General features: G+C 42.9%; 2 protein-coding genes across 2 annotated transcripts in view; both read right to left on the bottom strand.

Moving 5' to 3' along the window:
• Positions 1-2,636, bottom strand: part of RAPGEFL1 (Rap guanine nucleotide exchange factor like 1) — a 65,601-nt gene extending 62,965 nt beyond the window's left edge. The window contains exon 1 of the mRNA XM_063300689.1: positions 1,351-2,636. Within this exon, the coding sequence (XP_063156759.1) occupies positions 1,351-1,768 (418 nt within the window). The 5' untranslated portion in view covers positions 1,769-2,636. The remainder of the gene's footprint in view (positions 1-1,350) is intronic.
• CASC3 (CASC3 exon junction complex subunit) overlaps positions 1-13,603 on the bottom strand; it is a 437,671-nt gene that overhangs the window by 366,431 nt on the left and 57,637 nt on the right. The gene's annotated exons all lie outside the window — the stretch shown is intronic.

The following is a 13,603-nucleotide window of genomic DNA, read 5'->3' as shown; positions in this document are numbered from 1 at the left end:
ACAGAAGGTGGTAATTACAGTATTTTATATTTATATGGAACATTTGCTAGGGAGTTCAAAGGCCCTCCCATACATATATTCCGACAATTCTTCTTACCCTGCTGCAAGACAAATCACGAGATCTTTGCTTCTACAGACATGATGGTATAACTGAGACAGCAGCATATTTTACACCCATGACTGAGCTGAGATTCAAACCCGGTATTTTTGACTCAAAACTCAGGCTCCCAGTCTTCCAGTATCTCATACTAAGCCAGCCTTCCCCAGCCTGGCATGTATTCGATGTCTACTGATGAGTGTGCTGAGGGGATGGTGGGCTTTGTAATCCAACACGTTTGATGCACAGCAGGTTGGGGAAGGCTGTGTTAAGTATTTGAAAAGCCACTTGCTGCCGTGGCCCCAAACTGAGCTCTCCTCAAAAACCTCCCTGCTCACATCCACCTTGTTACATGCATTAGGGATTAACAAGTTTTGGCTTTCTTGTCCATTCACAGTTCCCTGGAAGGCTGATCTTGCCTCATCCTCTTGCCTAGCCAGTCCACACACCACGGCAGGCCACCCCAGGAGCAAACAAGCCAGCAATCTTTTCAGCTCCAACAATATAATGACAATTACCCTCTGACAAGTACACCTCACTTATTCTAGCTCCTGTATTCCTTCCAACAGAAAGTGCTGTCTGTATGGTGCTTCCTGTGTTTGTCACCATCCAGGCATGATCAAGGTGAAGATGGGAGACACCCCACATTTCTTTTCCTGCCCTGTTTTTCTGCAGCTTCCCAAGCAATTTACACTACCATGTGGGACCTACTTCTCCATAGCATTGCTCCCCACTGTATCAGGTAGCTAAAAAGAAAAGATGGAAGTCCAATCACCTGAAGGGACATTCTTGAAAGAAAAACATGGTATCCCTGATTCTGCTCCCCAAAGATCTTCTCTCCAATAGCATTAAGAAAGAGGGGAACATTCAGAAAAATACTTGCTTGAAATCTCACCTTTGGAAGGGCTAAACTCAATTTTAGATGTTAGGAAGGGCATGCTGCAGTTATTGAGGACAAAACACTTTGCACATACTCAGAGACACTCTTTTTCTTCTCTAGGATGGCATACACACTGGGGCTGGCAATCCCTGGCATTACAAACTGTTGGCAATTTACAATTAAGGCAAGTTTATCTATCTAATCCTCCCACTATGAACCCCCAACCCTGTCCATAACCTTTTCATCTCCATTGCTTTTGCCCCCACGACAGTAGCCCCCCTCCCCATCTTGCAACTATCGATTTTGTCCCCACCCCACCACCACCGTGGCCGAAGTCACGACCTTCACCCGAGGTCCCACCCGTACCCCTTACCGGCTCCACAGCCGTGTCCGTGGGGGGCTGTCGGGTCCCCTCCCAGCCTCTCCAGCACCCTCCCCACTAAGCGATCAGGGTTTTCCGGCTCTGCCAACGGGACCCAGCAGCAGGTAGGCACCGACTCGGGACTGAGCTGGGTTTCGCCTCCTCCGCCACCTCCTGGGGAGAGCTCCTCCGACGAGAAGGAGGTTGGGGAGCGCAGCGCGGAATCGGGGGGCCGCAGCTCCAGCCAGCGGCCATCGCCCGTGGTTTCCGCGCCTCCTTCCGTCAGATCTTCAGGCGGCTCCTTAAGAAATCCAGGCAGGAGGATTTTGGAGACGCTTTGCCTGCGAGACAGCTGCCCCCCGGACCCAGGAACAGCCCGGGCGGCCAAGTGAGAGCCCTGCTTCTTCAGAAATTTCTCCAAAGGCTTCATCCCACCGGCCACTGCGGGGGCACCCAAGGGCGCAGCAGGGCCCCAGGACGAGGGTTGATCCAATGCGCCCTTCTCAGCCTAGGCCAAAACGGGAGATCAGGGGTGCCCCACTTCGCGTGCTGAAGGGAGTTAACGGGGAGGTGCGTGGTCAGACAGTCATGGCTATACACGATGTTGGCGAAGGGGCAAGATCTGGGACTGAAATTGGTGGGGGCGCAGCTTGGGACAATCTCACTGAGCGTGGAAAGGGATTGGAGAGGAGAATACGCGGAGTCTTTCGGGCTTGCTTCTCACAACGGCGGGAGCTATTCGAGACGTCCCTGATGGGCCTGGTCTGCCTGACCCCCGAGTTGCTAAAGGGCAGGAAGGGAGGCGACTGTCTAGCCTTCTCTTCTGGCCACCTCAGCGCGTGAAGCTGGCTAATCTCTTTGCAAGGATTCACTGCCTGCCTCCCCCGCTTCTGTCCTAAGCGCAGAGAGGCGTGCGCCCTCAACCGCGGCAGGGCTTTCCCGGAGTCGATGAGGGGGTCTACGTTTGCAAGCCGGATCTCCCCGCCGCCGCCGCCGCCGCCGCCGCCACCACCGCCACACTGCAGCCTCGTCTCCCTCGCCTTTCCCACTCCGTGCGCCTCGTACGCTCTCTATTCGCCAGGCTGTTGCTGCTGCAGGCGGGATCCTCCTTTATGGATGCTCATGACAGCGGGGGAGGCAGCCACTGTAAGCAGCAGGAGCGTGGGCTGGAGCCTGCCTCTCTGCAGGGGAGTTTGCAGGCGGGGGCTGTTCTCGGCTCTACCCCTTCCTTCTGCTTCGTATTTCCCGGCGTAAAACGAAGCAAGAGTCGCGAATCGGCAGCCTCCCTTCTTTCTCCCTCCAGATCTCCTCCACCCTGGGAGAGTAACAAGGCAGCTCCAAGCCCCGCCCCTACCTTCTCTTTCTCCTCCCCTTTTCTTGTTCTCTCTTTTTTCTTTTATGCCTGCACTTGTTGCGTGCGGTATTGAAGCCGAAATACACCCCTTTGGACGACGAATGGAATTAAAACCTCCTCCATCTTCATCATCATCATCATCATCATCATCAGGTTGTTCAGAAATGCTGCCAGCTTCCTTAGAGTTTACATGTGTCTTGATACACATTCAGTCATGAGTTCCTAGAAGTGGAATGCTCAGTATGTTTTAGTTTATCTACCTTCCCTGAGTTATCAGAAGAACAAAAAAAGCATCATGCCAACAACTCTTTCTTCTTATTTGAAGTGTGTGCATGATGGCTTTAGCCTGAAACAACTTCTTCTGTGCCACAACTGTCAGGTATAAACTTTGGTCATCCAAGATGCGTTTTAAAGGCCTTTTCCTCCACTGCAGTTTACATTAGCACAAAACTGCACTGGAAGACACAACATTCTGCCTTCATCACACCCCACTGCCCTTCACATGCTTCCAGTTCATAATTTAAACAGCCTTATGCTGAACCTTCTAGTTCTGGGCAAAATTCACCTGACCTGTTTTTCCTGCTTAATCCATCATAGAACCAAAATGTGTATATTCTGCTCCAGGCTTTGGGGAGGTATCTTCATGTGACCAGAAGTGTCAAAGAACTCACAAGGAGCATAGAACTTAACATTTATCTTTCACCTTCATCTTACTGACACATACAATATGAGCTAGAAAGATGCATCTTTTAAAAACACTTATTTTGTGGACATTGTCAGCGTGTTAATTACAGTACTCCTTATTTAAGTAACTTCTAATTAATCCTTTAGTTTAAATCATCATATCTGGATATTTATCCTGCGCTATTTGCCTGTTCATTTTGCCTAATGTCATTATTATTTTATTACAAAATAATCCAAATAACCAGCTGAGTATTCTGAAGAAAGAACACACTGACAACCCTTATACAATACCCCTACCAGGGGCAAATAAGTAGGGCAGAAATAGGAACCGTATTCCCTGCTTCTTTCTGTTTTTTCCATTTAAAACAAAATTATGTCAGATTGCATGCAGAAATATTTCAGAATCAGTTTTTGATCTGAATTAAATATTCCAAGCACTTTCAGGCAAGAAAGGGCATTAAAGGATTTGGGGATCCAGCAGGTCCTCAACTCTTTGCTGCCACAACCTTTTATGGAAACTTCTGAAGTTCCCCCTTTTAGGGGGAGATGGGCAGTGATAGAAATGTGAATAATAAATAAATAAATAATAAACAAACTTCTGAAGTCAGTGAGGCCTGGTGCAGAGGAAATCTCAGTCTGGGTTCCCTCTCCAAGGCTTGAGGTCTCCCTCTATATTTGAACAGAATTCCATCCAATTCTACAACTCCCAGGGTGCTGTCCTAGGGAGACAGGACTGTGTGCCTCAAATATTCTTAGGGTTATTTTTTTCCAAACGAATCTTACGTTCCTAAGTTACAGGAGCTACAAGGGGACTTCACATTTGGTGGGAATATGAGATACAAATTTATCTATAGCACGTACCCGTAGTTTCTTAGCACACCTCCCCTAAAAAGATGGATTGAATTTGTTCATCGCTTTCTACTTTTTGGCAAATAATGAAAGATAATAATTTCATCTGAAAAGTAATTCATCATGACAGGTAAAAACAAGGCATATCCCATCCCTCTGCACCGAATACTGCCAAAATGATAACATGACTTGCAATGAGCCAAACTCATTGCCTCCAAATATTAAAAATAACACAAATGTACACCAAATATTTTATTTATTACTGCACTTGATTTTAGCCAAAAAGAAAAGTGGGTAAAAACTGGGAATCAGAAATTAGCTGGCTTTATTAAGGTGTCATATTTAATTGAAGTGTTATTATAGTAACACTCAGAGTCTAGGAAGTGGGTGGTCTAAAATAAATAAATAAATAAATAAATAATGTGTGTAATAAATAATAATAACTTCTTTGAGGTTACTTTTTTGCAAGCCTTTTGCTTCTTTTGCTCCTGCATACACACACACAACCCTAATTGCATCAGCCTCCCTTTTTCTTAGTTGGAGGATTCAGAGTACATCACCTTCTGAGGTCTGATGCCTCTCCCATTCAAAATGTTCTAGAGAAATCTCCATGTATTCCTTAAGGCCATTAACCAAGCATCCTAGTTCGTTAACATGGAAATGTTGTCTGATGAAAGATTGGCTGGCCAGGTCCCCATAGAAAATAGGAGGGTACATTACAGGAGGCACTTGCAGAAGGGACAGGTAACTAGCTTGCATGGGCACAGTTAATGCTTTGAAGTTTGATTATGAACTTAACAACACACATCACTGGATGGCAGCAGCATTTTGCAGGCCTGACCAAAGCCCTCTTGTGGGTCTGAGGCAAAGAAGGCAATGGTGGACTTTCCATGCTACAACAAAAGCTGGTTGAATCTGCAGTTGAAGCTTCCTTTGAAGGTAGGACACTGTGTCCCATGCCTGAAGATAGCACGTTCTCTTAAAAGTGACAAGACACTATAAATCTGGTACTGTCAGCCCCGCTAGGTAGACTAGACCAGAAAATCAACTCCACAGGAGGACTTTATTGAGCCTGGCTATAATAAAAGGGTCTTGCAAGTCTGATTGTGCTCTACTTCCCCTCCTTCTTACCCCAATAAATCAGGGAGACTTTTGCCTGGGCTGCTTCCAGATATTATCTTGCTTCCCAGGACTTAAAGAATGTTTCAGCCTGTCAGAGTAGCGCTGTATCGCAATCCTTGAGTGGCGCTGGAAGGAATCAGACGTTGCCAAGAACGTCAAATGGACATTAAGTTTCAGAGCCCTTCCTGGTGTGTTGGCATCAAGGAGAAGAAATAGACAGTTCAGGTGAAGGTTTTTAGTGTTTTTGTGTAATTGCACCTGCATGTTGGTTCCTTTTCTTCTCATGACTCATTTATTTTCTGTTCATTCCTCCTCCAAAAGCATACAGTTGTATACACGGAGCTGTCAAGACTCCAGGGGTGGCTGGGAAAAAAAGGATGATGTGGAAACAAACATTAGGATCGTTGAATATGCATAATTTCTTATAAAATAAGAAAAAAGCTCATTAGTAACTGTGGCAATAAAGAAGGTTGGCCAGATTAACTTGAAAAACTCCTTGCAACAGGATGCAGGCAAAGCTTAAAATGTAGTGTGATAAGAACTGTTTTAGGTTGAAGGGATGAGGGTGGCCAAGTCTTTGGAAAGCATCTTACTACAGATGAGAGATTCATTCTCTTGTCCCAATTTTTGCATTGGAAACATTTGAGAATCTGCCTAGGTGTATAAGAACTATTGAGGACATCACAGACAGTGTATAATTTGATGGAGGGATCACACTTCTTTTTCTGTGAAGCTGTGATATGCATGAGAAAATACCTTATCTGCATGCTGCTTTCATGGAATGAGCTCTAAAGTCTCTTCTATCCTGTCCACATCCTGCTTTTATCCATTCATTCAGCTGTCCATTCTCTGTTCTGTCTCCCACACATATATGTGCCCTATACTGTATATCAGCCTTTCTCAACCTTTTGACCCTGGAGGAACCCTTGAAATACGTTTCAGGCCCCGGGGAACCCCTGCACATTCAGGCTCAAATATAGGCCAGAAGTTACACAATTATTATATTTGTTTCATGTGTAGGCCTGTATATGTGCCTTAACAATGTTCTTAAGCTAAAAGTAAAGAATGGAACTTACCTCTTTAACATGAAGTTGCCCGGATTTGAAATAATATTTTAAATAAATTGTGATCACCAAGGGAACCCCTAGTGACCTCTCGCAGAACCGTAGGGCTCCACGGAACCCTGGTTGAGAAACCCTGCTGTATATGATCTATATCTAGTTTGTATAGTGTCATCAGTTTTACTGAACATTATATGCAAATCCCAGGATCCTAATCTGAGGTTATCATCAAAACATAATACTTTATAAAGCACACTGATGGCATCACGCACACATAAGAACAGCCTACCACTAATGTTTTCATAGTTCTTCCCTGACTATAGATCATGCTACCAATTTGTCTATTCTTTTGTTTTAGATGTTTATGTTCTCTGCTGCATCACTCAAAAGCAGGATTGCTCCTCTTTTTATGGTGGTGGGAGAACAGCAGCAAAACTGTTTTTCCCCCCACCTCCTTTATCTATGCACTTACTTTTTACTATTGATTTCCCATTGCATGTTTTGCTGTTTCTGCCCACGATTTTTACAGTCCTAGACATCTATCTGCATTCCTCACTTTTAACAGGAAGGAAATTGACAAAGCTGTTCAACGAGAAATTGTAAGAATTGTTTGAGCTTAGATAAAGGTCCCTCTGGCACTCTGTTACTATCAGCAGTCGGCCAGACAGCCTACTGTCTAAAAAAGAATAATAATGTCTCCATAATACTCTTCTTCATCATAAACCTATCAGAAACATACTGTCTCTGTACGTACAATTTCTTTTTAACTGCTATGGATGGTAGCCAATATCTAACTTTATGAACAAACTTTGAACTTTCCCAATCTCAGTTCCTCAGATATCATTGCGCTATTCATTGGTTATGCTAACTGGGAATCAAGATACTAATAATGGCGTCAGGGAACTTTAGGCTGAGAATGAGCACTTGGATCTATATCAGATTTCTCTAACCTGGTCACATCAAATATGCTGTGACTGTAAGTCCATCATATCCTCCCCTATTATGGGAGTTTTAGTCCAACATATCTAGAGAACATTAGGTTGAGGAAGACTGATCTAGATGATAATATTGCAAGGGACATGAATAAAGACTGAGCAGAAGACCCCTGCTTAAACTAAGATACAGAATGCGACACGTGGGAAATACTTTGGAAAGGAATTGACAATTCAATCCGCAAGACACCTTTATTTTATTATTGCAGAAAAGGACATATATATGGATAGTCCACACAACTGCACCAGTCGCTCTCTCTCATCAGAATTGGGACAGATATGTCCAGAATATAACTGTCTTGAGCACAACAGTACTTACCAAGGTAATGATGCTTCCCAGATGTGTTGCAACAACTCTCATAACACAGTGCCAGACACTGCAGTATGGCCAATGTACGTAGGCTGGCAGGTGAGGCTGAACACACCTGGAAAGCATCTAATTTGGAAAGACTGTGCTAAACATTATCCTGCATTAGCATGGTGTCCAAATGTATGAATAATTACTAAACTATTAATATATTCTGATTAGTCTGATGTTCAGCACAATATGTATTCTCAGGGTAGGAGCCTCTCCATTCTTGCCTTATTGACACTTCTTGAATACACACCAGCTGGGTTTGCTTTACAGGCTTAACCAGGTTGGTTAAAGATTTAAATAGCTAACATTTGCACACCTAAACTTGGGTAGCCTTACCCTATCAATGCTTAGGGGATTTTTTGCTTTGTTTTGTTTTGCTTACTATATTGTGTAAACTGAACTCATTAAATTATTTTTTGATTCAGTGTACAGTGCAGATTGAGAACATGGGTTAAATTCAATAATCTGGTTAAGTATTTTATGAGAAAGCAATACATAGGTACATTGGTCGAGCAGCATACAAGATGATGATGATGATGATGATGATTTCAGCCTTATAACTTTCTCCAACAACTTTCTCCAACCTGGTGTCCTCCAAATGTTGGATTACAATTCCTATTACCACCACCTATATGATCATGATTGCAATTGCAGTCCAGCAACATTTGAAGTGCACCAGATTAGAAAGAGCTGCCCTGTATTTTTAGATATATGCCTACAAAATGACTGCAATCTGCCTGAAAATATCCTTCTGCAAGAACCGACTGGAAACAAAACAAGGACATGATTTTGTTTTTATGCAATGTCAAATCTCCCACCCCCTCCCTTGCACAAGAAGAATTTCACAAGCAGTATGCAAACAGCCCTTAGAATAATATAAGTACAATGTTCATTAATCTAAGAGATCATACTGTTCATAGTTTCAACAATACCATCTGAAATGTTTGCCTTTGCTATTAAACAAAATGTTTTCCAAATTGTTCCACCTCCAGATCAGGATGGCTGTCAGCCTGATAACATTCAAGAAGGCAATGAAAATTGCTCTTCTGTAGGGCGTATGGCAAGGAGAACCCCATTGAGATGGATTGGAACATAAAAGGCCATAATGTGTTGTGGCTGGTTTTATCTGTTGAATGTTGTTTTTATTATTGCAAACTACCTAGATAAACTATGGAGTAGGTGGCAAAGAAGTGTCTGTATAAACAAATAAATAAGAAAAGGAATTAAGAATGTGAATCCATCAAAAGTGCAGAGGATAGGGAAAGAGGATACGGAAAGAATAAATCAATTCTATGACTGACCTTTTGATTTTTCACCGTTAGGGTAAAATGGGAAACATGAGGGCACATAAAACCATGTAACTTTGAACTCTGACCACAGTTACTAAAAAATAATGGAATGGTTACCCACTATTTTGAGATGGAAAAGAAGGTAGTATAAACCCTAAATCAGTCTTAACATGGATAATTTAAAAAAAATAGAACCTACACCAAAGCTAAGAAAAATTAATATTTTGTGCCTTCCCAAAGTATAGGACTTGAACTTGAACTTGAATTCCTTAGCCTGCAACTGACTCACAGAATAACTGTAGTAGGTACTATGGGTCCACTGACATCAGGGAGCATATTCCTCCATTTTTGTTAGATGTGAACCAGTTGTTTCGCTTCCTTTGGTCGAGTCTAATTTTTAGTGAATCTTCTTCCACATGCTTCAGCCAAGTTTCATTAGAGTTGGTCACCATACTTTCCAACTGATGGGGTGTGAATTCCAGAACAGTCAATAAGAATATCAGCATGGGGCCATGCAACAAATGTGCCCAAGCCACTGCATGCAACATTTTTGAATTTCATCAGTGACCACAGGTTGGTCGCAGTACAATTTTTTAATTGTTTCATTTTATATTTTGCAATAGATTCAAATCCCTAATATATAACAGTAGTTATGCAGTGTATTTGGAAAGCTTTTCAAATCATTCTGAAGCAAGATCCAAGAATCTGCATCATATACTGTAGCACCATCAGTAATATTAATGATTGATAGGTGTACCTTTTGGTAACAATGCTTATGCTGCTTTTTCACTAGAGGCACCATGTCAATGGTCTGAAGACTCAGGCAGCCTGGACAATTTGACTGTTGACATCTACTCTGGCCAGTCTTTTCTATTATTGGACAATTTGGGCACTTTGTTCAGTTTGCTCAAGCTGAGCTCCATCAAAGTGGATGGTAGCCCAGGAGCCATTAGTTGTGAATACCTTGGTATTGATGGTTAAGCTATATGAATAAACAGCATTTTTTATGTCAAGTAGGATTTCACCATCTGCAAAAGTCACGCTATCGTCAACAAACATTAGATCTGTAATTAATTCATCTTGTCCAAATTTGACACCACACTGATTAGCAAAACCTTTCTGCATGACTGCACTGATCGCGATGTTGCACAGCAAGGGAGATGCAACACAGCCTTGCCTCAGACCAGTACATACAGGGAAGTCTTTGGACATTTCACCATTAATAAGATCCCTCATATACCTGCTATAGGAGGCATACTATTTTAGCAGGCACAGCTTCAGCAGTGAGTACCTTCCATAGCACTGGCCAATGGACACTGTCAAATGCTGCTGCAAAGTCAACAAACATAGTGATGAGCCTCTTTCCATGCCTGATGCATTCCTCACTCCATTGTCATAGTACAAATACTTGACACAGCATCTTCTTCCAGGCAGAAACTGGCCTGTTCTTCTGCTAGTTGTACTTGTCTTTTCTGAAGCTGTTGTTGGGTTACTTTCATAAATACCTTGCCCACAACTGACAACAGGTTATTCTCATGGTAATTTTTGCCTTCCTCGCTGTAGCCTTCTTTGAAAATTGAAACTATTATTGCCTGTATTCTTGAATATGGTATTTCTTCAGATCATTTGAAGGAGTAATTCCCATACTCCCCAGTTAGCTTGGTCAGTTGTGATACTGGCTGGGGGTTGCAATCCAACTCTGATTCACCTCCTTCCCTCCCTACCAATCCATGAAGACAGCATTTTTAAGGGTGATTCTTCCAAATATCAGGAAAATGTGAATTACATTTTTTAATTCATAAGCAAAACACACCTTCTGTATGAATGAACAGCTGGTAGGGGAATTCTGCACCACATTCACATCTGTTTGTTTTGGTTTCTGTTTTTCCTGAGTTTATGGTTGTTTGTTACCTAGTGTTTGCAACATTGCTTTAACTAGCAGAACTCACTACATGCTAGTATTATATTTTAGAGTTAGATTTATAGAGTTTTTAGGACACAGTTTTGAGATAAGGGGATTCAAAGTCGCTGAAGACAAAATAGTACACAAAAACAAAAATATGAGCAGGAGTTAAGTTCTAATGTAACCACTGCAGGTTTGAGGAAGTCTGACCAAAAAAAAATCTTTCTTAACAGATTTTCTAAGATCTGAGTGGGATAAACCCTGCATGTTTATTCAAGAGGAAATAAGAGGCATTTCAATTTCTAGTATAATATAAACACAAAGACACACCTGAGTTGGATATTCTTTCTAAATTTAGATACCATGTGCCAACTCTCCACCCCATTACTATAACTTGGGCCTTTGCATAGGAATTGCCAACTAAGAGCAAGTTTAGGCAACTCCTTGTTGGTTTCTGGGCTTTCATTTCTTACGAGAGGAACTGAGCAAAACAGAACAGGTGGTTACGTGCCACCTTTGGGGCAGGGCATAGGGGTGGGAACTGGAATGTCAAGATGGGTAAGTAAAGAGGGCCAGCAAGCCCCAGCAAGCAACAGAACTGAGATGTTCTAGGCCAAATAGTGCAAGAGAGGCAATGCCAAGTAGACAATGAAGGTACTTGTTAGGAAGGAAAACTAAGCCGAGCCAAGTGAAATATTGGGCCTGAATGCAATGCAGAGATTTAGCATCCTTGCCATGGAGAAATTGGGCCAGCTGGGCAAGCCCCCTCACTCTCACTCCCAACTCAAATATATGCAGGTATACCTATATTAAGGGACATCTACTAGGTAATTCACAGTAGATTGGCAAGAATATCTGAATCCTAACTTTTTAAATATGAATCACTATGACCTAAGTGGAACAGACATCTACAAAGGTGTAATACTTCAAAAATAATTTTTTTTTCTGCATTGAACTAAAGTGCAAGCCAATTCCTTACACCAGCTCCAGGAGTAACATAAGACAGCACTGCTGCTAAAGTGTAGGCACAGGACTGTTCAGTTGGGCTGCCCCAGGCAACTGATGTACCCTGTTGGGTTCCAGAGGGAGCTTGGGGGTTTCCCTGAGGATCTGGTGAGCAATTCAGCCAAGGCCTTGGTTGCAGCCTGGAATGGGCAGGTGACTGAGGCCTTGGACCAGATTGCTTCTATGCAGCTTCTCTCTGTGAGCCAGTCCTGGGATGCACCTTGGTTTTCTGTGGAGCTCCAGGAAATGAAGCACCAAAAATGACGCCAGAGCACAATTGGAGAAAGAAGAAGAGTGAATCTGACTGAACTTGAGTAAGAGCCCATATTCAGGCCTTCTGTACATTTGGTGACAAGAGCAGTGAAACATCATCATTTCTCTGCCCTGATTGCAATCATCCAATAGCCACCCAGCAGCCATATTTAGGATTGCCTGTTCCCTGCTGGGCGGGATGGGCCACAGGACCACCTATAAGGATTGTGGTGAGGAGTGTTCATGCTATCTGGGAGATAAAGTCATTTGGATTCGCTCAGAGTTGGTCAGGTCCAAGTCAGTTGCCTGGAGCACAGTCTTGTGGTGTTATCTGGACTGCTTTTAATTCTGTGGCTCCCAGTAAAGTGGACAAGGTCCTCCAAACTGTAAGTTTCACCTTGTGTTTATGAGAACCCTGGCCCCTCCTGGGTTGTTAAGGTGGCCCAGGAGGTGACCAGGGGTAAGGTCCATGTGATATTATCAACCTCTTTGAGTGAGGGGGTGGCCCCCAGGTTCACCCCCTTCTCAAGAGGCCATCACTGGACCTCTCTATTCTGGATAGCCATTGTCCAGTTTCCAACCTTTCCTTTGTGGGGAAGGCATTGGAGAAGATGGTCAGATAACATTTGCAGAGGATCCTATTGGAAATGGTTATCTGGACCTGTTTTACGCAGGCTTCACACCAGGGTATAGTATGGAGACAGTGTTGGTTGTACTTGTGGATGACCTTTGGTAGAGCCGGGATACAAGTGGTGCATCCATCTTTGTGCTCCTTGATCTTCAGCAGCTTTCAATATTGTAGCCTGAACATTAAGCCATCCTACCAGCAGGGTATGACAAATGTACTAGTTCAGTGCTATACTAGTCTCTTCAGGGAGGCATGTCATCATCTATGCTGCATTTCATTATAAATGCCATGTTTTAGAATACTTGTGCTGGAATATCTTAGGCTCTCATAGAAGTACAGTTACAGGTAGTCCTCGTTTAGCAACCACAATTGGGACCCACAACTCGGTTGTTATGTGAAGTGGTCGCTAAGTGAAACTATGACTGTGCTTACGATCTTACTTCAGCTTTCCTTTACTTTACAGACCTGCAAAGGTCGTAAATGCAAGGATTGGTCGCAAAGTTACTTTTTCATCACCGTCGTAACTGTGAATGGTTGCTAAAATGAGACAGTTGCTAAATGAGGACTAACTGTATCTAGACTGAAAGAATGGTTGTTAGACTTGTACATTTATAGAAGATAAATATCCTAGCTCCAATACAGTATATAAATGTGCACATGAAAAGGCAAAGCTTAATTCTAATTACCTACCTGTAAAAGAGGCACAATAGAATCAGTATTTTATCCAGGGCTTACCTCTTAGAATCAGGGAGATCTTCTCTAAATACA

This window comes from Candoia aspera, chromosome 4 (genome assembly GCF_035149785.1).
Source record: "Candoia aspera isolate rCanAsp1 chromosome 4, rCanAsp1.hap2, whole genome shotgun sequence".
NCBI classification, from domain to species: Eukaryota; Metazoa; Chordata; class Lepidosauria; order Squamata; family Boidae; genus Candoia; species Candoia aspera.
Note: the sequence above shows the minus strand (reverse complement) of the source record. Positions and strands in the feature narration are given on the sequence as shown.